Source organism: Ambystoma mexicanum, chromosome 3p (genome assembly GCF_040938575.1).
Source record: "Ambystoma mexicanum isolate Mex_15411 chromosome 3p, UKY_AmexF1_1, whole genome shotgun sequence".
NCBI lineage: Eukaryota > Metazoa > Chordata > Amphibia > Caudata > Ambystomatidae > Ambystoma > Ambystoma mexicanum.
Genome location: NC_090925.1, coordinates 773,087,611 through 773,113,166, shown reverse-complemented (window position 1 = coordinate 773,113,166; position 25,556 = coordinate 773,087,611). Strand labels below are relative to the sequence as shown.

The following is a 25,556-nucleotide window of genomic DNA, read 5'->3' as shown; positions in this document are numbered from 1 at the left end:
TCCTTTACTTGCCATGGAAGTAGGTCACTGGCGGGTGACTGCCGTGGAGCGCGATGGTCCTGTTCCTCTGCAATTGAGAGCGAGGAGTGGCGGAACCCCGATCTGCTCTTTTCCTCTAGCTTCTAGGCTCTGCTGGCAGTGGGTCGGATGGTGTCTTATACAGGAGGTTTAAATGGTGCTGTGCATATTCCATCAACCATGTGCGGATAGTTGGGGAGGGGCACTTTATTTTTTTCCTCCAGTAGTCCTCAAACTGGGCTTTATCCCCCTGGGGGCTAGGCCACTGCCCCAGCGTGGATTGATTCCGTTTGCTCCTGGGGAGGTGGAGGGGGGGGCAGATCTGCTATCCCCACGAAATCAGGACCGTTGGAGGGCTGCTCGCCTCACCCCCCAACTCTCGCTATTACCCAGCGTGGGGAAGCCCAGCTGCTTATCCCACTATTTCCGTATTATTCATTATTCAGTGGTGCTAGGCTTATTCCTTTTCCTTGACGTTTCTTTTAGCTGCTTATGTGGGTGCTCAACGTGGGCAGGCTTTCGCCGTGTTGTGGCTTGTTTGCTGCCTGTTTGAGTGTAAAAGCTCCTAGCGGGTGCGCTGTTGCCTTGACTTTCCCGCTCGCCGTGCTCCGCACTATGGGCGAACGCCTCCCAGATTGGGAGATCTCATGCCTGCCGCCAAAGTTTGTGCGAGTGATGGGGGTGTGGGGAGAGCGGTGCCGCGTGTTTATCACTTCTCCACCCTGCCGCTAAGGCTGGATCTCGCCATGGCACTCCTGCTTGCTACCTCGTTGGGGGCTTCTCACTGCTGGTGGTGCCGCGTGACTGCTCTGCGGTGCCGCAGGGGAACTCTCCCCTCGCGTCGTACAGCCCTCGCCGGGTTGACACAGCCGTTAGTTCTCTTTGTCGTGGCCTGGCTGTGGGCCGCAACTTCGTGCCTCAAGGGTGCTAGCTGGGGCCTTCACCCCTCACAGTCCAAACTCTGCTTTGTCAGCACCGATTTTCTTTCAAAGTTGGCTCAATTGTAGCCGCCGGCTTCGCTTTTCTCCACACCTTGTTGAAACTGCTGGCGGGCTGGGCAAGCGGTTGCTTCCTGCAGTTTCCCGGGGGTACCGGCGGAGCCGAGCGCTCAGGCAGCCATTACACCTGCGCCCCCTGGTGGTCTCCCCGTTCTAGCTCTATAAGTAGTATATGGTCTACATTTGGGTCACCCATGTTGTCAGTGTGTTCATTGAAGTTACTGACTATGGCTATGTGAATGCTAAATGATTGTCTTGCTCTCCCCCCACCCCTCCTTGGATCCTATGTATAGGGCATAGCATTGGATAGTGACCACATATGTTAGTTGTGGGGTGAGACCTGTCTTTAATGATAGTTCAGTTCTTTTATTCAAACTCTGAGGACCTCTTTTAACGTGTGCTAAAGTATTTCTTTTTAAACACGAAAGAGATGTGTGTGTTACTAGTGTATATTTTTGCAGTTTACCCAGTTTTGGGTGATTTTGTTGGTTAACTGTTTGTATGAACTGATTGTCCCTGCCAGCCCTGCTCCCTTCCTGAAGATAAGCTTGACTGCTATGCTGTGCTTACCAGTTTTAGAGAGGTTTTTGCATTCATTTGGTGAGCTTGTTAATCTACCATAGGGTTAGTTGTACAGCCTGTTAGGGGCGTTTTCTAAAGTCCACTTGAGGTAATAATTCACAAAACTATCCCTTTGCATACAGTATAAGTCTGTACTACTCAATGAACCTTGGTAGGGTGGCAGAGCAGTGCGGCTTATCATAGAAGGAAGATGTGAGCTGTAGGTAATGTGAGGAATCTGAAGGCGTCCTCACTCCTTTCTCCAATATGTCCTCCTCCCAGGTTGCCAGGGAAAGGCAGTCGCTTTTGCATCCTGACCCTGGGGGTGGATATGCGAGGCATGATAAAGTGGGTGAGGGAAACTTGGGGAGTGGGGATGAGGCATCCTTTGGTGCAACACAGTATCCCCCATTTCCCTTTCACAAAGAGTCAAACTTCCCCCAAGCCTTCGACCCCATTATTCCATAAAACACGCTCCCAATATACCCCAGTTACGTACTGAGACATGGAAGAGACAACCCAGAGTTATACATCTTCTTTTTATTAACACAGACCTGCACAAGCACCACTCTGGTACTGGGACGATGAAGAGGGATGTCCAGTACCATGACTGTTACTCAGTAAAGGATCATTGCCTGCACCTGGGCCCTGAAAGGCAGTATAAATGGCCAGCTCAGGTGAGGCTAATGAGATTGCCTGTGGATACTCCAGAGGAGAGACCAGGGAGATGCATACCTGAAGCGTCCAGCAGCTGCAGAGTCGCAGCGGGAAAAGGTCTCCTGTGGCAGAATTGGTCTGCAACCATCTGAGTCAGAGGGACTCCTTTTCCATTCAATCGAGGTGGCGGAGGTCCTGTAACCAAGGCATGACGAGCCAGGAGCAGCGACAGCCACAGAGAGCCTACCTACACAGAGAGCAGTACCCGAAGACAGCGTAACCCAGTGAGTCAAAGGAGTTTGAATGACTCTGGGACGCTATGGGGTAACCGGCGTGCTTTGTGGAGGGTGAATCGCTCACCAGTGAGCGAGGGACCGTTTAGGCACTGTGAATGCCGGTCCAACTTAAAAGAGAGAATTTTGACAACACGATAAGCAAATAATGTGAAGGCTAAGAAAAGTGAATAGAAGGATTTGTGAATACCAAACTATGAATCGGATGAAATTGAGAAGGCCAAGAAATGGCCAGAGAAATTAAAGTATTTGAAAAGTGTGAGAATACACATGAGCAGGGTGCAAATTCTCAGCAGGGGAGTAAACTGGGAATTTGATGGCAAGTTATTCAATGTGCTTGGATGGAATTAAATGAAGCCTTAGTTTTTCAATACCAAATCAAGAGAAAGCAAGTGTAATTTAACACGATTTTGAATTGCAAGCAGTTGGTGGTGTTCCCTGATACCAAGGAACTGTGAGTTGTGTAAACTGAAGAAAACAAGTGTTGGCAAGTGCCATAAGAATGTAAAGAACTACACAAAATGAAAGAATAAGTAGTGGCAAAAGCTTTAAGAATATTTGAAAGTATTCAAAGTGAAAAAACAAGTCTTGAGAAAATATCAAGAGCAAAACCTAATAGCACTGTTAAGCTAAAACAGTTGCAGTGTAACTGTGAAGAAGCAAGTAAGGTGTGTCATTTGCGTGACCTGTAATGGGTGGACGGTGTGGCCCGACAACTATGCCTAGACCGAGCGCACCTGCCTAAAGTAAAAGCCCCGTAATTCACCCATTAGCTTGTGTTTGATTGTCAAGGAGAAACCTGGGTAATTTGATATTATTGAACTGAACCTTTGTGACATTGGTGACATTGACAAAAGGCAAAGCTACTAGAAAAGCTGAGAAGTATCCTAAGGAATTGTATTGGGTTTTTTGGAACATTGAGAGACTTGAAAGCGTCTGGAAGGGAATCCCTCGTTTTGACAAAGTGAAACATCCAGTATCTTGGAGAAGGGAAAAGCCTTTTTTCCAACAACGTGCTGGCGGAAGCTCTAAACCTTTATTTGAACACTTCTCATTTTGATACTGACCTATTCAAGTATTGTGAGGGCAAGTATAGGTTTTGGACACACAGATATTTGCTGACAAAGACTTTATAGTTTCAGTAAGGTAGGGGAATCCCACTTTAGCACAGGGCAAGTCAGGCATTTTCTCAAACTTCTCTTCTTTGAATAAACGTTTGACCCAAGTTTTACTCGGTTGTCTGTTTCTGCTTCTTGATGCCTTCACAGTAAGTACACTGAACCCAGCAAGTACAATTGTCCAAAGAAACACTTGCACATAAAATGTTATATTAAAATTTACATTTATTATATTTACACAAGGAAGGTAGATAAATAGTTAGCTCAGTTAACCAACGCACATATGAATGCTTAATGCTTTTCAAAGGCCATTGCTTCAATGGTAGTTGCCCACGGTACAATTGTTAGTTTGACACAAATGACCGTTCCCTGCGTATTATCAGTACTGCCGCACACTTGCGTTAAGACACGGATATACCATAATTGTATTTAGTTAGCAAAACCACACAAAATGAAGTCTTTTAGGAAGGAAAAAGGTTGTTTAGCAGCAGAGCTTAACTTTCTAGAGACACTTTTCGGATAAACTAAGGCTTTAAAAGTTTAATCCCTAACTATATGAAAAAGTCAGTGTGGGAGAGGATTCAAAGTTTCAGCAGCAGCAGAACAGCAAAAGTTCCTCAGGATACTTTTAGTCTCTAGGGTAAGTTGCTTGGCAAATCAATACGAGGGGGACCATATGAAAGGACTCCCTACCGGGGGGGGACAAGCTGGCAAGCTTGAGTCAGAGGTAGAGTGGACACCCTGGACAACTCTTCATGCACTCGAGTCACTCTGGAGCAACTTCTTGGTTCAAGTTAAGTTCTACTTTTCACCCCAGGTTTCCTTAGGTTAGAAAAAATGCTCATAGCTGGATTCCCCTCTGTACAGCAGAGGACGGACCTGGTCTCTTGATTCCTCTGTCTGGTGCTGAAAGAAAGGACTCTAAATGGGATGCCTGGAGAGAGGACTCTTGGCATGGATTTCTTTGGTCTCCTTGGTCGGTCTTCGCTTTCGGCGCTTTTTTCTCAGCACCAACAACGGACAGTAATCGCCCGGTCGATCTTAGATTCTGCAGTCCTGCACTCTTGTGAGGGGCTTGGATGAGTGGGATTGTGGCTTTGGAAGTCAAACTGGAACCCATCAAAGTTCTGTACGGATTTGGCCTTGCAAAGATGTTGCACTGCAAATGGGTCGGAGGTCCCATGGTATTCGTGGTCTGTAGCTCTGGAGAGGCACATCACCTCGGGAGATGGCTAAATTTGTAATTTGTTTCAGGGCTGGTTGGTCCCACCATCCAAAGGGAAGGAGTCATCACCTTCGGAGCTCCTCTGTCGAGTAGAAAACGGGGCCAGGACAGTAGTGGTTGCTTCAGTGATTGGAAGTGTCTGTGGACGTCTCTGGTCGGCTTCAGCTTCGGTTACTTCAGTTCCAGTGGTCGGCTTTCCTTTAACCTCAGGTACCTCACTTTTTATTCAGTTTTCCCACACACTCCCTCTGCAAACTCTCTCAGCATTTTATGGAAAGGGGCAGGTGGCTGTCCAATCGGGTCAGCCAGCCCCCCATTAGGTACTGGTTCTATTCAGGGTCTCTGGCAGACAAAGGGCAGGGGAGTGAATAACTCCTCCCCCACTTCAAGCATGCCCAAACACACGAGCGTAGGCGGGGACATCCAACGGTTCCCGCCAAAGGCAAAACGCAGACGGCCTCCCCCGCCCAGAATGCTAGAAGGGTGTCGGGAGCTTGGCCGGGGAGCACAGGGCAAAGGCTATATCTCACAGTATGCACTGTAGACAGGGGAGATTCCTGCGGCAATGCTAGCATTTAACACAAACAGGGCACATACCAAGCTGATCTGAGTTGGTATTCACAGGAACTGCAGGGCCAGAAGCTGGCTGTAAGCAAAGAGACAGAGAGAAGGCAAAGACGAGCAAATATACTGGGCAACACGGATTGATCAGAATAAAGGGTGTACTGGAGTATAAGCGGTCTACATGGATTAGGGAAAGCCCTTGGGATCGGTACCAGCAGATTTCTCTTAACTGTTTGTTAGGGAGAATTCTCTCTTTAGGCTGAATTTCCTAACCTAGTGAGTCCCCCAGCAGCTTTTCTGGAGTTTGTTTTTTTCTCCCGCCAAGAGTGAGACTATTTTTCTCCCACTCTTGGACATGATTTATGGTGTTCCTTTGACTGTTAATGTGTTTTATGGGCTATGTGGTCCTTTACTCCACAGGGTCTCATGTGTTTTTACTATGTGTGTTACACAGCACCCTCCGTGCAGTGACACAGGGGTGTCATAGTGACACCCCACCATAGACTCCATACCCTGGGACTGACTACTGTCTCCCAGGGCATGTAAAGTCACCATTGGCTTTACTAGTCTCAAATTATTAACAGAAACCGGTACAAACCATCATATTGTGGACGTACTGGTCGGGGCAATTCGATTGCTCCGGGGTCTGTTAGTCGAGGGGGCACGTCTCGGTCCCCCCTGATCGAGTTTTGGCTGGTGGCAGTGGATACTACTTTTTATATTCGACCGCGAATATATCCCTATGGGATTTTCCCATTGTTCGAGGCTACCAACTTTAATTATTTAATTCTCATAGCCTCGAACATACCGCCGGTTTATTTATTTAATATTAATTTGCCGGTTGGTATTTTTTGCCAGGACTCGATTCTAAAATGGCGTTTGTGTTCTCTTCTGTGACTCCAACCGAGCCCTTTTTTCCACTTTTTGGCGGGCTTCTCCACAGAAGCCTCCAAAAGTGGTGCCACTCTGTCTGGGTACCACAGGGGGTGTGGGAGGGGGTTTAGGCACCCTGGACTGAGTTGCCTTGGCAACTCAAGTCGCACTCTTGTGTGATTGGCCCAAGTGGTGAGCCGGCCGGCTCACCACTTAGCATGTTTGATTGACAGCTAGGCTGAGTGAATGGGAGTGTGCTGCATAAAAGCAGGGCTTTGGGGACTGGAACTTGAGAAGTCGCCACAGGACCCGAGAATCCAACAAGGGAGAAGCTGAGCTGACCTACCACGACGACACCACCGGTGGAGCCCTGCGGAACCGACTCGCCACTTCCCGACGACAGAGAAGATCTCCCGGCTGGAGAGGCTTCTTCCCCTGACTGGTGGGCACAACCAGTTTACCTTCTTTTCCTCGCATCCCAGGACGTCTTGTGGTCGAATTTCCCGTGCCAAGCACCCCGACAACCGGATAGCCACTTACCACTGGACCGTGAATAAAAGGACCGCTCCTTTTACCTGAGAACTCCGCGGCTGGTTTCTTCCCTGGCAGTGCAACGGACTCCTGTCTTGCTCCCCGACGAGATCCTCTCTTCCCCCGGACGAAGCACCGACTTGCATCCGCTGCCAGGAACAACTGCCCCCGCTGGAGTATTCTCACCACTTTAAAGTACTGTGTCCGCCAGGCCTCCCTTTCTAAAGATTGCTACAAGGTAATAATAATCCCTTAACCTTCTGGACTGGGCTGCCTTGACCATCTAACTGGTCCCTTTCTTTGGTCCAACTCTTTCTGAACCCTTTCAAGACTTTTTGTGCACTCCAACCGTGTGACCTTGGACACATTTCGTTCTGGTCCTCTTAAAGTGGATCCGGCCTTCTGAACTCTAACTTCACGGTTTTACTTTGCCTTCCTCTCTTGTTGTGTTCTTGTGAAAGTGTTGGGATCTGTTTCAATTTATACCCTGCTTTTCTCTCCCTTTTTTAAAACAAATTATTAGAGTGCCATCTGCGTTAAGCGCTCACCGCTGTCTGAAAATAAGTGGGTTTTTACTTAAGAATTGTCTAATATTCTTTTAAGGGAGTGTATATCTTTTAGTGACTGTGTTTTTGAACTGCTTAACATTAGTTCCTGTGTGTCTTACTAGATGTGGTTTTAAATAAATAATTATATCTCTTTTACATCAAGCTCTGGTCAGTGTTTACTTGTTCTACTGTGCTCTTTTGACCTATTGTGAATACTCTGTATACTGCCTAACTCTTCTTGAGGGAAGTCCGACTGCTCAGACACAGCTACCATGTGAATCTGTGTGGTACAGACTGCTACCAAGTGGGTTTACTGCCAAACACCTGTAGTCTTAAATCTTTTGCAGTGGTCTCAGAGGGAACTGCACAGGTTTCTGCCTAACACTGTTATACAGCAGCGTCATGAGTTAGGCGTGCAGAAGAGACTGTACTACTCAGTGCAAACTGGAGACCTTACACAGGTAAGACTCCAACGACTAGGCAAAGGCAACAGAAGTATTTCCCTTGTCTGATCTGAACAGAGACCAACCCAGGAGTCGCAATGTTAGGTATTCTGAGTGAGGCACAACAGTGGACCAAGTTGTAATAAAGGTGGAAAGCAGTGTTGAAAGAGGTAACCAGGTCCAGGACAGGGTAGAAACAAAGTACAAAGCAGAGACTGGAATATCAGAATATACAAGGCAAAGAACTCCGGGAAGATAGGTCGCTGCCAACACAGCGAATACGAGGGATTCAGGAAACTCAGAGATACTTAAGAACAGGCAATAGAACTATGGACTGAAGTCTGTCATTTCTCAGGCAAGGAGCAAACGGGAAAACTTCAAAAGGCTGGGATTGCAGAGACAAAGAGGGAAATAGCAAGGCAGAAATGGGACAATTCTGTGAAGCAGAAATGCTTACGTAAAACAGAAAGTCAGAAAGGATATCAGTAAAGAACTGAATGTCTTTAACAGCAAAACCGGACAATGTAGGAAGTCAAAAGCTGGAATTCCGGGAAGGGTTAGAAAAAAGGCAGACTGCAAAAGCAGACTGGAAAGGGTGCTGCAAGACAGCAATAGGATTCAAAAGCAAAAATCGGGATATTCAGGAAAGGTCAAAATACTGGTCACAGGAGTACAAGCACAAACTCCCAGTGGAAGCAGTTGACTGACCACTGCTTCTGTTCAAAGTGAGTTTATATAGGCCCTCCCAGCCAGCAGGGTGGAGCTGATTGCAGTATCAGGCAGCTGTGTTCTTTGTAATTAAGGGTTCTCCAGCTCTCTGCAGCCTAGCCTGTAGTAGCTTGGAACAGGTGAATGCAATCAGGGCCTCTCCAGCTCTTCGTATTTGCTGCAAACAAATGTATCTAGTATGCCTCCTCCAGCCCTCTGCCTCTTGGACAACATACATGGACCAGAAGGCATCTGCTGGTTTAACCCAAAACCCGGAATGGAACATGAAATTAGATTGGTCCAAAACTGCATCGTTAAAACAAGTAAATGAAGGCAGAGGCAATTTGCAGGTTTTAACTTTGCCAGTATACCATAAACAGAGTCTCTGAATGTGCGTATGTAGGAGTGCTGGGTGGCAGGTGGGTAGAATCGAGACAAAGGGCTAAAAAAGAACAAGCACAATAGAAATGGGAAAATAAGAAAGGCGCCACCATGTTAGAACATAGGTGACCCTATTGTGCACAACTAAGACTGAATACAGTCTGCGGTAAAAAATAGCACAATAGTTGGTAGAACACGTCCACTGCCACCAGCCATAACTATAGTTTTGTCTATGTCACTAAAAAGTCATAGGAGCAGAGAGAAGGGGGATACTAGGTATCCCCTTAGCACTCCGCATAAAGTGGTATGTGCTAACCTCTCATAGGATAAAGTTTTAAGTATCCCTCTATCCTTAAGGACAGTAGTAAGGATAAAGAGAGAATCTCAAAGGAGAACCCAAAGAGTTCCCAGCAACACTGCACATAAGCTGCCTTGTGCTGCAAAAGTTAAACAGAGGCCTTTAAAGAGAGGAGGAGGAAAAGCAGACACCAAAGTAAAGGTAAAACACGGAGAACAGAGTTCCACAAGTCAGATAAAGGAAGAATGAATAAGGGGAATAAGGCTCCCCTTATTCAGGATGGAAAGAAAAAGGTCCAGAATTCTAGCAAAACGTGCTGGGTGTCTCACCAGGAGGGGGGATAAAGCATAAAAATGATAAATCTTCCTAACGCAGCCTTTACCAGAGACCTGTATTAAAATCTCCCCAACATCCACCAACCTCCTTTTCTCCTTCACTAATCTCATCCCGATGTTTCATTTCTCCTCCCGCCTCCTCCTGATGTCCACCAACCCCCTGGATATTTTCCACCACACCAACCCCCAGAACAGTTCTGTCGGGAAAAGGTAGAATAGAGAACTCGGTGCTGTTCAGTTTTTATTTGTATTTGAGTGCAGACCTAGCCTTGATAATTAGCTGAGCGTTGTACATGCACTTTGCTGATCCAGTCCTATTGGACTGAAGGCTTTTCCGCAGAACTTGTGGGTCTGAAATAGGGAGACAACTCTGCCAGTTGGAATCACGCTCCATAATACGGTTGAAAATGAAATGCCCTTTTGCCAAAATAAGAGTGAAGGATACCATCTATCCCTATGCATTCTATGAATCTTATAGGGTCAGTTTATGAATGGGGAGGACAAAGTGTGAATGAATGAGCTGTATGAGGAAGAGAAAAAGTTGTGCCTTTCACAACTTTGATATTATAAGATATTGTGAATTCTGTACATTAGAAATACCAAATACCACTATTGGCCTAATCATCTGTAGTACTTTGGAAAGATGTCCCTTTGGGCAACTTTCCCTCATATTCTATGGACCGCCCCCCCATGCCCCCCACTCACGCTTTCTTTTACTCTTTTTATGGGTGACATTGTTCTGACTCTGTTGTTTATTTTTTAATCTATACCTTCCCATAACTTTTTGGGAATTTACATTTTATTATTGCAGCACACAGCATTTTCTGTGCAGTGTTTCTCTTGACTTAGCTTGCAGAACACGTTATCAAGAGTAGAGGGATTTTCACCCCCTTTACATTTTATATTGTGAGACCAGCACACCCCACCTTATGTGGAGTGGTGAGGAGATTCGTGGAGGAGATTTGTGGTATCCCCTTTCTCACTGCTCTTGTAACATTTCTGTGACAAGCTTACTATTATGGCTGATGGCAGTGGACATACTTTACAGACTTTTGTACAAGTTTTACTCGCATGCTGTCATTACAGCCGCAGTAATGCACACAAGGGTGACCATTCCGCTAGAATGGTGGCTTCTTTCTTTTTCGCCATTTTTACTGTGCTTGTCCTTCCTTGGTCCTTCTTCTACATTCCTGGGTGGGGGCGGTCCTGGTTGAACTTTTGTCCAAGGTGGGAACCCTTTGTGTAGCCTGCTTTGGATCCATTGTTTGTGAAGGCAGGAAGTGTGGGAGGAGTTGGAAATGCTGCTTTACTTTGCTGGTGTGCCTGAGAGAATACAGTCCCGACTGGTGGGTTGATGGTCTTGATTGGACAGCCACCCGTCCCTTTCTGTAAGCTGCAGGCAGAGTTTGCAGAGATTGTTTGCGGGTTCCTGTATATCTGCCCTGGATCTTGGAACTGAAGACAAGTCGACCACTGTAATTGAAGATCTGATGAAGAAGAGAAGAAAGCTGTAGCTACTTCCACCGACCGGAGAAGCCTGCTGTGTAACTGTTGCCTGTGCTGACCCCTTCTTTGATGCGACAGAGGAGTCCCGAAGACTACTCCCACCCAGAGACTGAGACCCATCAATCTTGAGACAACCTGCATTAGCATTTCGAGCCATCAATCAACGACCGGTAACCTTCCTGGGGTGCAGACAGCCAATACCTTTGGACCTTGACCCTGAGTGCTGTGCATTGTCTTCCAAAGAATTAATCTCGCTGAGACTTTGATGGACTCCTGCTGGACCTCCAGAGACACAATTCCACTCCTTGTCCCCTCATCAGATTGCAGCACCGAAATAGCAAGGTAAATCCGACCGAAGACAACCGTCCTTCATCTGGTACCTTGAAAAGGGGACCTCGCAGAGCTGCGAGAAGCACCAAAGATTCTTTGTTGGAAGCCTTTTCTGTCGACTGCTGCTGCAAGTTCCCCTCCAGTGTCTGTTCTTTTCTCACCTTGACTGGGAATTCAGAGACCCCGGTCCTGTGCTGCGGCAACGTGAAGGTGTCCGTCTGCAAGCTCTTCTTCACTGCTGAGGTACTGTGTGGCTTGGGCTAAATATTTACACATCATCATGTCGCTCCTGTGTGGCTAGGGTGTTGATTCGTGTTTGAGAGTTCGCCCATACTGTTCGCCCAGGCCTAACGCTGGAACGCATCTAGGAAGCCTTCTGCGAAGTAGCTGAGCACGTTTTACTAACCCTAAAGTTTGTACTTACTTGATTTGTCGAGAAATCCTCTGAATCTCTGACTTTCCTGCATCTGTGCCCTATCCTGAGCTGTCTACTGTTGGCCTCTGGACCACTAGTGTCCCTCTTCTGCCTCTGAGATCATTCATGCCCTAGAATAGGGAAGGACTTCAAAAGTATAAGGCCTCTGACTAAAAAATATAACAAGTGTTGCATAGTACTTCCTTGCCAATAAGTTAGTGTGTAGCTTTGATTCCTGAAACAGAATAAGTTTCAAAGTATTCATACTTTCTTACTTACCTTTTGAGTTGCTTGTTGCCCCTCTGTAAAGAATATCAAGTTATTTACTTACATTTGAAGTGTCCCCTCTTCTAAAAAGTAACATTGGTGTGCCTACACATTCCTGAAACAGAATAGGTGTAGGGGCTTACTACCAATAGGGGTTTACTCACCTTGAATAGTTGCTGTCATTCTAAATGCGTAACAAACATTAGGTTCTCACTTTGCTTGAAATGCTTTCTACAAATTCTGATCGTTTTTACTTAACTTAGAATTGTGTTCCACTTTTCTGCAAAGTACCATTGGTATAACTATTCCTGTAATAGAATAAGTGTAAGGGTTTATTACCAATAGGTTTATCCAACTTGAATACCTTATTGCCATTCTGTGTGTATCCTGAGTTCCTACTGATCCTAGAAGTGCATGCTGCCCCTCTGAAAAGTAGTTAAGTTACTGCTTACCTTAGAACTATGTTCTGAAAAGTAATCTGAGTGTTGATGTAGCATTCCCGAAAGAGGAATAAGTTACATATGTTGCAAGATACTTACTTGTAACATTGTTGGTATAACTATATTATTCCTGAGACTGAATAAGTAACATAGCTTATTACCAATGTGTTCTGTTTACCTTGAATTACATACTGTCCTTCTAGCTTACTGCCATTCTAAATGTGTATCACTAGGTTTTACTCACCTTGAACTGCATACTGCTATTCTAAATAAGGTTTATACTTTGGTTTGCATAACATAAGTATTGCTGGTGTTTATAATTGTTTATGAATGATAATAGTACTTGCCTTTCTAAATAATTCTCTTTGCCTGTGTGTGTGTGTATATAACTACATCAGTTTTTCTTTGGACCATATGTATGCCTCAGGTTCTTTGTATCCATCTACAGCCCTCTCTCCCTCCTGTGATTAGCCTGGCTGCTCTGTCCATGCTACCATATTTTGCAGTGCAGGTCTATAGTAGGAGTTTACTGTATTGCCTCTAGGATCGTTTTATTAAGCCCCTTGGGTGGATTTAAGACCTCCAAACATTTTGCTTTTCTTTTTGAACCTGTCCTGAATTCTTGCAGCGAAGTGAATAATTTAGCTTCACTCTCCTGGCCTTTTGCCATTTTGTAATGGGGAAACTGACCAGTCCTTCAGACTATCAGTACTGGGAAACTGTTTCCCTTTTGCCCTTTTGTCTTTTTACCTTTTTGTTAACTTTACACAGTGCACACAGCATCCTACATTGCAGCTGGGATACTTTTGCATCACCCTAACCTTTTACACTTGTATTTATGGTTACTTTGATATGTGCGTAAAGACAAGCTGCTGGCAGCAGATACATTTTTACAATTTTTGCATTATTCTTTGTGTTCACAATCGCATTTACCGCGCCGGGCTACTAAACGTGGCTGGTGCCCTAAAATGGCTGTGCCGCAAGATTTTTCACTTGTCCTTTGACCATATTTTTTGGCCTTCTCAGGAAATGCCATATAAGGTTGTGTGTTGCGTAAAACCCACAGTGGTCCCTGATTGGACCACTGCTGGCTCTTTGAATGGGGCACATCCTTACCATTGCTTGGCGACTGGATTCCAGTCAGGATTTAGGACAAGAAGAGGACTCCTGCAGCCATGTCTTTAGATCAGGGTTAGAGCCAAGTATCCTGTGTAGAAGAGCAGCTGACTGAAGATCTGTGGACTACTCCCCAAGAGGCCTGGCATCCCTTCCTGCGTTCGCCCCGCAGACGCCCTGCAGGATTAGCTGATCTGCAAAGGCCCTGAGCTGTGCTTCCCCCCCCTTGGACTGGTGGGACTGACAAGTCTAGATGCATTCTCAAGGATCCAGCCATCCTGAGCCATCGGAATTGTCCCTGGACCAACTGGTAAACTGACCAGCTCTCCAGTTAGCTACACCGGTAGAATATTTGCCGTTCTCTGCTCGTCACTGGATCTTCAGTGATTGCCAGCTCGTGCCACAATTCACCTTCCTGCCATGTTTCAGCTTCCCAGCACCAAGGGATCCTGCTGTGGACAGTCTTCTTCAACCGCAACTTGAAAGATGCCTATTGTCGTCAGTGTGCAGTAACTGTCGTTGGACCTTGCCTTTCACAATATGGTGAAGTGTCCTGAAGAGGGTTGCATCAGTGCCTTCTACATCTCTTCTTCGCAAAGGGTTGCACTCTGCACCTGCAATGACGGGAATAATCCTTGGTGTCCACGTGTTGGACCTAGAGAGTAGTCGAACACCCGAATCTTCCCTCAGTCATTACAGTCGCACATTCTGATTCAGATGATTTTGCTTGTATAGTAATTCTTGGAGATCAGTATTTGGTTTTTGTTTCTGTTAGCTCTATCCCATGTTCAGACTGCCTTCCAAGTGAAACATTCTATATTCTTTATTTGATTTCTATGGAGAGCAGACATTTCTAAAAACCCACCTGTTCTTGGTAGATGTCGCTATATTTATACCATAGACCAATGGTAGGTGTGAGCTCACTTTTGGACTGTAACTTGGTAAAGATGGACTAAGAACTCCAAAACTCCATGCCAGACCGCAGCCCTATCCTCTCACAAACCAAATAAGGGAGGATTAAGATACTTGATTACTGTACGTTTGGAGTCTAGAAAGATGTGAACTACTCCACGTACTAGTACTTTAGGAGAATTGATGAAACCATTCTGGTCCATCCTTTTCTTCGATACTTTTAACTTTGCCCACTCACACCTACCATTGGTCTATGGTCTAAATATAGCGACATCTACCAAGGACCGGCGTGTTTTTCGAAATGTCTGCTCTCATAGAAACCGAATAAAGAATATAAGAATGTTTCACTTGGAAGGCAGTCTTAACATGGGATAAAGGCAACAAACAAAAACCAAATATTGATCTCCAAGAATTACTATACAAACAAAATCATCTGAATCAGAATGTGTGACGGGAATAATCCTTGCACACTCGGCTCCTAGGCATATTCTACTGGATCCAACAGCGGTAAAACCTCAAGCGACCCGCCTCCCAGATGACCTGCCTAGTTACCTGGGAAAATCGGAGTCAGAGGTCCGGGGGGGTGGTGTAAGTAATTGCAATGCATTCACCTCCCCTGTTCTCCTTAGAATAATCTTTTGTTTATTTTATTCCATCCCTTTTTGATCGTATCGGAAAGATAGAAATATTTTACATACCTGTAACTTGTTGAATATCTTGTAGAACATTTTCACCAGCACAAGAACTCTTCCTAGATCGGTCCCTTCTCCTAAAACGCATTTGTGACTTTGAAGCACAAGGCCCCATACATCATCGGGATTGGGGGATTGGAATTACGAAATTAGGGCATCATTCTTGTGAATTGGTTTTAATTTACTGTATCACTACTTACCTTCCTTTAGTTGTACAAGTTATTGTATGCATTCCTAAAAACCTAAGGTGACTGTATGTTTGATAATTGAGTATTGTGACAATACTACCTTTTCTGATTCATTTTCTAGTGTGTGTTTTTGGGCCTATAATAAGAGTATTTTTGTATTTAACAGTCTAAATTGAATTATTGTGTGCTTCACTGTGTGGGCTCATTGTGGACCTCTGACCCCCACTCACATTCCCCTGAGACTAAGCCTTGACCACTCTCCACGTTTACCTTGATTGTGTTTGGCGAACCTCTCAGTTCCCCTGATCACTATAACTTGGGTGGCCTCCTAGAATCTGTCCACTAGGCCAGACTTTAGAGATCCATCCTAACGTAGTTCACACCCAAAGTAATTGATATGTAGACTAGCATTGTGGACCCTACACAGAGTGCTCAAATAGGTGTTTGCATCACAATGATAGTGATACAGGATTGTTTGCTAATCACCAAATTGAATGTTTGAAAGCTTTGCGCTTATTCCACAATCTTGTTACGATGGCGAGATAGAGGTATGGAGATGTAGATGTATGGTATGTTTTCATATACAAGTAAACAAAATGTGTAGTGCTACCTTATTCTATGACTAACGAATTCGTGAATCTGAACCATCTTGCTCCTTACTTTATTTTGACTGCTCAACCATTCCACCACTTGGAGTGGTATGACAACTCCAGTGAACTCACTATAGGCCAAGTAGTGATGTATCTTCGTCCTACGCATAAGACCCAGGATAAATGTGCCTGGTGAGATAAATCCTCTTAAAGGCAGGAACATGCAACCATGTGGCATATGCATCAAAACCAGTAGTGCAAGCAGTTAATCCTCAAAAGGGATTATCACAGAGCATGTGTCTGCAACGTTTTGGCTCTACAGATGTTTTGGACTGCAACTCTTATCAACCCTACCTAGCATAGTCCATGGTGAGGGATCATGGGAATCTTGGTCCAGACCATCTGGAGATCCAAATGTTGCAGAGCCCTGACATAAAGTATATTTAACACTATGCGTTAAACCAAGTTGTAACTGAAATGCATCAAAACAAACTTCTTTAAGATGCGTGTCCCTCCCTCCTCACTTGGGGAAGCATGGGTCCACTTAGGTTATTCGTGCAATTCAATGTTAACCAAGGTTAAGTGTGGGTTAATTTTCCTGATTGGCGGCAAATGAACTACATCTTGCTTTCATCAGTTCTGTCTGGTTTAGCAACGATTATGGAATTATCATTGTGTTTGGAAAGTACTATTTGTATTTATTTCCTTTTAACTATTTTTTTCTTTTGTAGGCAAGTTAACCTTGGAGCAAATCAAAGCTGGATACAGTTCCCTGAAGTGGATAGAAGACTGTATCAAGAAGAAGCAGTCAGGACGACTCCTGGTGGAGGCCTGCAATGAGTTTTATACAAGGATCCCCCATGATTTTGGGTTGGTGAGAACCTCCGTAATACCAGTTTAAATCAAAATGAAAAAGCCGACTATGGGCTGTTTTTTCGGTGTTCTGCAGTCTTGGGAGTTTGAATATTATGAAAGGTTTTCAAGCCCACTGACTTTCTGCCGCACATAGCAGCAATCAGCATAGGATAATACTGTGTTCCTTCCCTGGCATGCTAACTGTGCACACATTGCACAGCCTAACTACATAGTACACATACAGTAAAAACATGCTCTGTGGCAGTTCCAGTGTGAACAATTTGGGACTGGTTTTGTGTAAGAATAAAATAAAACTAGCTATATATTAGTTATTTCCACGAGTCACTGTATGGTGCGTGGAGTGCAGTATTGATGTAACATCAAGAATGCTGTCAATGTAGTGCATATAATCTTCAGTATCTCAATTATTTATTGACAGTTTATAATTTACAAGATCATTTAAAGACATTTTCACGCTTTAAAAAAGTGGCCCTAAAAACATTTATTTTGAAGATCAGTGGTGTCTCAAAAATGTTCATATGTAAAGTACATGGCCACAATTACAGCACACGAGTGCTACATGTTCAGTTCTTCATTTCTTTCAATAACTCGTGTCACCTGTTTCAGATACAATCCTTTTATTGAAGTTATGGAAGGTTTAATGTAGATAGAGCAACCATCGTCCCAAAGCAAGCCTTTGGGTGGAATATACTTTCGTTTGTGGGTGTGATAAGGCCACAAAAAAGGAATTTTTAGTTCAAAACTCATTGCACTTAAAACCTACTTGACACTTCAAATTGACTGTGAACCTTGAAGAACACTTCGAACATGCACCTGCAGTAAGAAAAAAAAACATTGCAATGCAAGGTGGCATCTAGCTTGTTACAGGATCTGCACATACAAAAGTAATCTCGACAAGATTACAGGTCAGATACAAAAAACAACTGTCGGGACATGAAGACGCTGGTTACTGCTCATTGAGCAGGAAGGTGCTTTCCTGTACCAACTCCCAAAGTACGGATATACTTTTACAAAAACTGGCTGCATCTTTTGCAATAAATTTGAAGCTACTCTGAGGCATCCATTGCACTGTTTCCACAAAAAATGCAGGTCAGAAGGAGTCTGATGCTGTTCAATTGAGTGAAAATGGCAAATGGCAACTGAAGTTGGGTGGGTTCCTCTATCCAAGAGATGCTCAGGCATCTGACTACTGTATCATAAAATGTATGTCTTAAGGTACTGAAAACCTTCCAGAAACACCAAGTGTTGCCAGAATGTGCAAGTCTGGTAGAATTCATTGACTGTATATTAGAGGGCCTTATGGAAGGAAAGGTTGTCACAATGGCCGATGCTGAGCGACACTACAAGCAAATCATTCACTTTTGTTAAAGATGAAGATATATTGTCAATCCTTGGGGAAATACTTATTTGACATGGATGTTGGATATAGCAATCTCGTCTCGAAAACCCACTGACTGCGAATTTCTTTGAAATCGATTTACAGTGCTGTGCTTTCATATGCAAATGCAAGTTCCAACATGAATTTCAAATATGAAGGCTCTATAAAAGGCTGACAAATTGCAAACAAATGACACCCTGGCATGGAAGTGGAAATTCACAGGTTCCAATAAGCAGTGCAAAGTTACAAAAGCAATGTTGTATTTTTTTTCAAAATGGTGTATAGGTGGAAGAAGGTTTGAAAGCTTGTTGGTTGAAAATACACATTTGAATCAGAAGGCTGCTGATTTGTCACAAATCCTTGTGCGAGTGCCTGATAGAAATGCAGGCCTTGTGTGTGCCTTAACTTAAAGTTAAGAAATCCATGTGAGCTTCCACTTCAGGATCCTGCAGGCCTAATGATACATTCCAAAACTCGTAGTAAGCTCTTGGTGCAACCTATGCAGGGTTTGGGTTTCTTGATGGACTATAAGAAAGTTCACTGGTTTGACAATGCTTTAGAGGCGTAGCAGAGGTTCTACGCCATGGTTCTATGTTATTATATTGCAAGAGTTTTTTTTAGGAGTTTCTTGCCGAAAACCTTCGGCCGAAAAAACATTGAATTTAAATATATATATATATATATATATATATATATTTGGGGAGTTCCCCCACAAGCACCCATCCCTATTATCTAGTCCCTATTCCCCACACCCCTGCCCCTTAAATCCCCCGGGCCGCCCCCCCCCCCCACCCTCCATATTTCTTTCGCATGAAAATCTTCAGGCAAAAACTCAGCAAAGAAAAGTCTGCCGATGTAAAAACACCATACACTACGCAACATGGAAGATCATAGCGGAAAGAAAGTATATACTGAATGTTAGGGATAATTCTCTTATAAGGCTAATTTCCTAAACCTAGTGAGTCCCCCAGGAGCTTTGCTGGATTTTTGGGGTTTGTTTTTTTCTCCTGCTAAGAGTGAGACTCTTTTACTCCCACTCTTAGGCATGATTTGAGGTATGTCTTTGACTTATGTGCTTATGGGCTATGGGGTTTTCTTTTTACTCCATAGGATATCATCTGTTTTTCTGTATGTGTGGTACACAGCACCCTCAGTGCAGTACCACAGGGGTGTCACAGTGACCCCCAAACATAGACTCCATACCCTGGGACTGACTACTGTCTTCCAGGGCATGTAAAGTCACCATTGGCTTTACTAGTCCAAAATTGTCAACAGAACCAGTACAAACCATTATATTGTGGAAGTACTGGTAAGGGGTAATTCGATTGACCCTGGGTCTGTTTTCGAGGGGCACTGTCCCTCCCCCCTCGTCAATTTTCTGGCTGGTGGCAATGGTTACCACGCGAAATAATCCAGCGGAATATTCTCTATGGGATTTTCCCATTGATTTTAAACGCACCACTTTTTGGTGCAACGTTAAAGATACCGCCGGTTTATTTCTTTAATATTAAATCACCGGTTGGGTCTTTTTGCCAAAACTCGATTCTAAAATGGCGTTTGTGTCCGTCTCTGTAACTCTGACCAAGGTCGAGCCCTTTGTTCCACTTTTGGTGGGCATCTCCACAGAAGCCCTCCAAATGGTGCCACTCTGTCTGGGTACAGCAGGAAGGTTGGAGGGGGGAATTGGCACCCTGGACTGCGTTGCCTTAGCTGCCCGGCTCACCAATTAGCATGTGTGATTGACAGCTAGGCTGATGAATGGGGGTTTTTCTGCATAAAAGCAGGGCCTTTGGGACTGGAACTTCAGAAGTCACCACAGGACCTAAGAATCTGAAGAGGGAAGAAGCTGAGCCATCTGCAACGACGACACCACCGGTGAAGCCCTTCTGCAGCTACCTCACCACTTTCCCGACAAGAGAAGATCTTCTGCTGGACGAGTCTTCTTCCTCTGAGCTGATGGGATCAACCAGTTCGCCCTTTTCGCCTTCCAAAGATGTCTCTTGGTCGAATCGCCTGTGCCAAGCACCCCGGCGGCCGGATAGCCAAGCTCACCACTTTTGACCGCGAATAAAAGGACCGCACCTTTTAATCAGGAACTCTGCGGCTGGTTTCATCCCTGTGCAGTGCAACGACTCCCCGTCCCCTCCTCGACGAGACCTTCTGTTCCCCTGGTCGAAACCACAAACTTCAACCACTGTTAGGAACAACTGCCCCCGCTGGAGCTTACTTTCTCTTTAAGGTACTGTGTCCTGCCTGGCCTCCCTTTCTACAGATTGCTAAAGGTGACCCTTAAATCCTTGGCTTCTAAACTGGGTTGGCTCCAGGCCTTCTAACTATATCTTTTGCATCACCCCAACCTCTTTTGAACACTCTGCAAAAACTTTTAGTGCACTTTAAACCGTGTGATCCTGGGCACATTTCGCTTTGCTCCATTTAAAGTGGGTCTCGCCTATGAACTTTGGCTCTACAGTATAACCTGCCTTTCTACCCTTCCTCTGAACTCTTAAAAGTGTTGGGAACTGTTTTACTTTTATGCTCTGCCTTTTTCTCTCCCCTTAACTACATTATCAGAGTGCTATCTTGGTTAAGCCCTCACATCTGTTGTAACAAATAGTAGTGTTTTAACCTTGACTTGTTGGATAACTATTAAGGGAGGTGTGTATACTTTACCAGACTGTGTTTTAACTTGCTTTTGATTGAGAGTGCTAGTATATTCCATAAAGTGTGTTTTAAATAATTATATACTTTTTATACAAAGCTCTGGTCAGTGTTTGTTTGCTCTACTGTGTTTTGGCCCTATTGTGTATACTCTACATACTGCCCTACTCTTCTTGAGAGAAGTCTGAATGCTCAGCCACAGCTACCAGGTAAATCTGGGTGGTGCAGACTGCTACCAATTGGGTTTACTGCTTACTCCTGTAGTCTTAATCTTTTTGCAGTGTCCCCAAGGGAACTGCACAGGATTCTGCCTAACACTGAACCTTGTGAAAGGAAGAGTGATGTACTGCGCTGCAGATCATTTGGACTTCCTTGAGTACGCACCTGATGCTATTTTCATGACTACTGCCCTTTGAGTGTATCTAGTCCTATAGTTACAATATAGCTTTTAGGACATCCTTTTTAGCACCCTGTATTGGCCCAAGAACATCAACCTACAGTGGATTTAAGGAGTAGGGTGGTGGCAGCTGTAATTTTGGCTTCAATAGGAGTGCAAGACTATTTACTGCATTAATAGCCCAATGTACCTAATAGGTAGCCATTGCGTAGCTAATGTGTTTTTAACGCTGATGTCATTTTGTTTTTGGTCTATTTCTTTGTCTTGGGGAAACCACAAGTAAGACTATGAATGGCTGTTGTGCACATATGGGCTTACTCAGCACCCTCTAATGTGGCTTGGACTGCTTTAGACCAGTCCCAAGCCTCTGAAAGACCATTACAAATCGTGTGGCTGGACCTGAGTGGCGGTTTTCGGGGCCAATTTTAGTGGCTGGCCTCCAAAACTTTTTTGGTGCCTTCGTCTGTTTGGTTTTAGGTCAGCCCATGAGTTTGGGGGTTTATCTAGGGGAGACCCTGATTGTGCCCTCAGTTTTGTTGGATATTTGCAAGTTTTCTGTTACAGTATAAAGGTTTGCTTACCTGCTGGAGGAGTTTGGTGCTGATAAGCTGATGGTACATTTTGGAGACCAAGCTTGGCCATACCTGCCGGGCTCGTCTCTATACCCAAGCTTTGGATTGGATTTCTGGAAGCTAGATGTCCTTACTGGGCTGTCTGCTTCTTCCCCTGTTTGGTTTTGGAAGCTGGCATGCCCAGAACTGTATTGGGACACCATATCGCACCCGACCTGCTCATTTGAACCATCTTCTGTTGCCTCCACCATGGTCTTTTTCGTGGGAACGTTTTCTGCTGGCTGCTTGCCCCTCCACCTCCCCCTTGTCCATCTAGCAGCCAGAATCTGCTTGACTTGGTTCGTCCATCTTCAGTGAGCCATCTTTGATGTTGCTTTCACTTATGTCTGGTGGGCCCCACTTTTTGTGCACATTTGTATATTTTATATGTGGCGTGCGACACGGCCCGTTTAATTTGCAAAAATAGTATTTATTGCTTTAAATGGTCACTGGTGTGTTTGTGACATCCGCACCCATGATTGTGGAGATTTCGTTGTTTCAAGTGCCTTGGTCCATTTCTGTTCCATTGTTTCACCTGGAAACTGCCTTCTTCAAAGATGGCTGACTCCCTTTTACCATCTGTGGCTCTTCGAGAGCCTGCTGCATGGCCCCTTGTGATTGGGCACTGACTTTCCATCTTAACCCAATCAGGGTCACTGGGAGGCGGGAGCTGGCAACAGCAAACTAAGGTCCACTACGAAGGCCCTGTCTACACCCGTCCACTACGGTCCACTGCATTGCCCCCCGTGAGGCTCTGTGTCCCCTGCCCACCCCAACCTCCTGTGAGTCTGTGCCCCCGTGAGTCTCTGTGAACCCCACCCACCCCAAAGCCCCCCGTGAGTCTGTCCCCCACCCACCACGAAGCACCCTGTGAGTCTCTGTGCCCCCCACCCACCCCCAAGCACCCCGTGAGTCTGGGTGTGACCCTATCCATCCCCAAGCCCCCCGTGAGTCCTGGTGTCCCCCACCAACCCCCAAGCTCCCTGTGAGTCTTTATGTGCCCCCAACCACCCTTAAGCCCCCCGTGAATCTCTGTGCCCCCAGCAACCCCAAGCCACCCGTGAGACTGTGTCCTGCACCCCCAACCCCCTGTGAATCTGTGCCCCCAGCCAACCCCAAGCCCCCCGTGAATCTGTGACCCCAGCCAACCCCAAGCCCCCCGTGAATCTGTGACCCCACCCACCCTCAACCCCCCGTGAGTCTCTATGTGCCCCCACCTCCCCTGTAAGGCTCTATGTGCCCCCACCATCCCCCAAGCCCCCGTGAATCTCTGTTCCCCCCTCCCACCACCACGTCCCCAGTGAGTCTGTATGTGCCCCCTCCCACCCCCATGTCCCCTGTAAATTGTCTTGGCTGCCATTGACTTCCCTCCCCCTGTTAACTTCAGGCACTTCCTCAATTGCCGTCAGGGATAGTAAATCGTTGCTGCCTGTCGTTTGCAGACTCCTGCCCTCCCCTACTCACCACCGCTCCGGATTTAAAGTCAGGCATTACCCCAATTGTCGTCGGGCATAGTAATCGTATCTGCCTATCTTTCACATCCACTCTCTGCCCCTCCAAACCCCCCTGCCCCCCCGGCCTGTCTTGTAGCCACCCCTCTTCGAGGGGATTGGGTCCTCCGACGTATTCCATATCTGACAGGTAATGTCCACAGCTGTGCTGCTTCGGAAAATTTTCTGCGTCGATGTGCCGTCCCCGAGGACCTCCTCCGACGGCCGACGTCACCCTATGTGATAAGTAGGACGCACGACGCCCGTAGCCTCAGTTCCGTTTTTTCCGCGAACGTGTTCGCTTCGTGAATCTCGGTAGGCCTCGACTCTTTGGAGTTGTTTGTATTCTTCTCGGTTCTTTGAACCTGTTCGGTTTTTGTGAAAACCTGTTCGTGCCGATGTCTGCCCTGCTGCGTCCGGGCTTCAAGAAATTAGGGGACTGTGGGTCCAAGATGTCGGTAACGGACTCGCACGACACCTGCCTCTGGCCCACGACATGGACGACTGTGTCGACTGCCAGTCGCTCACGGCCAAGGCCTTGCAGGAGCGCAAGAAGAAGTTGTCAGTAGGTAAGGTGTCTAAGCCCAGGAAGTCGAGGTCTGCGGGGCTTTCGATGGATGATTCGAGAGGCGACTCTTCGCGTCGTCGTCGGAGGTCCAGTGGGTCTCCTTCCAGGAGTCTGTCTCGCCACTCCTCTGCCTCTTCGAGGCATTCCCTGAAGCGCCGGCATCGGTCGCCTTCCCTGTCCTCTTCCGAGGACGCCGCCCGTCGGCAGGTCACTTATCCCACCATGCAAGCGACACCGGAGGAATGGGATTCTTGAATCGCAGGGCACCAGTCCGTCCGCGCCCCCGAGGGGGGGTCGGTCGTGATCGGTTGAGAGACATCGCTGGCACGCCTTCGGGCTCGGGTGGTCGGCACGGTTCGCGGGAGAGGTCCCGCTCGGACAAGGGTAACCGTTCTCGCCATGCCCGTTCCAGGTCCCGGTCCTCGATGCGCTCGAGACCACGTGATCCTGTGCCGTCTTCGAGGAAGACGTCGACGCCTGTGGCGTCGAGGTCGTTGACGACCTCTCTCGAGGCTCCGCTATCGAGGGGGTCATCGACGCTGTCGTCGCCTAGGTCGTCGAAGGACACACTCGGAGCCCTGGCTTCGAGGCCTGCGTCGACACCGCCGGTGCTGGAGGCGCTGCGGCTGACGTCGACGGCGATTCCCTCGACCTCGACACCGATTCTCTCGACGCCGGCACCGACTCGTTCGGCGCCCTCGACGCCTTTCGAGGCGGTGATGTCGGAGGGGCCCCGTGGCATGGGGGTTGCCCCTAGAAAGGCTCTGGCTAAGGTCAGGCATAGCTTTGATCCCCAGAGGTCTTCCTCTCACCGCCTGGAGTACATTTCAGAGGGTGATGAGGGCTCTGATGAGGGCTTGGTTCCGGTGCCTGATGAGCTTCTCTCGGGCCATAGCCAATTTGATGACATGAGGCAGTCACTGCATGATGCCAGTGGACTGGACACCTCTCCGGAGGTGGAGTTTTGTAGGCCGGAGCCTGCCACTCAGGCCGATTCTTCGTACCGGCGCTTTATGTCTCGGGTCACCGAGTACTTGGGATGGTCGGCTCCCCCACGGGAGTTTGTTCAGGATGATCTCACGGACATCCTTGATTCCCCCCACTGACCCGGTACTGCCGTTTCATATGGCTCTGCAGAGAAGGGTGGCAGCGGCTTGGACTGCTCCGGAGAGTCTCCCGGCAGTGGGCAAGTCTTTGTCGCGAAAATACCGTCCAGCCAGTAGCGACCCCTGCTACTTGTCCAGGCACTCCACTCCGGAGAGTTTGGTGGTGCAGGCGGCTACGCCTCCGACAAAGCAGGCGTCGTATCCTACCATCCCTCCGGATAGGGACGACAAACGTTTTGAGGGCTGGGCGAAGAAAGTGTTTTCTTCAGGGGATATGGCGCTTCAGGCGGCCAACTCCGTATGTGCCTTGTCTCGTTTCACACACACTCTGTGGAACTGTGTTGCATTAGCGGCTGAACATATTCCCAAAGGGGACGAACGGGATGGTTTCCTTGCTATGGTTCAGGATGGCAAGGATGCCATGTGTGAGGCCGTTCAGTCGGGTTTGGACATGGCAGATTGTGT

General features: G+C 46.6%; 1 protein-coding gene across 1 annotated transcript in view; it reads left to right on the top strand.

The window, feature by feature from the left end:
• Nucleotides 1-25,556, top strand: part of PARP2 (poly(ADP-ribose) polymerase 2) — a 695,158-nt gene that overhangs the window by 355,560 nt on the left and 314,042 nt on the right. The window contains exon 12 of the mRNA XM_069651725.1: nt 16,739-16,877. Coding sequence (XP_069507826.1) covers nt 16,739-16,877 — 139 coding nt within the window. The remainder of the gene's footprint in view (nt 1-16,738; nt 16,878-25,556) is intronic.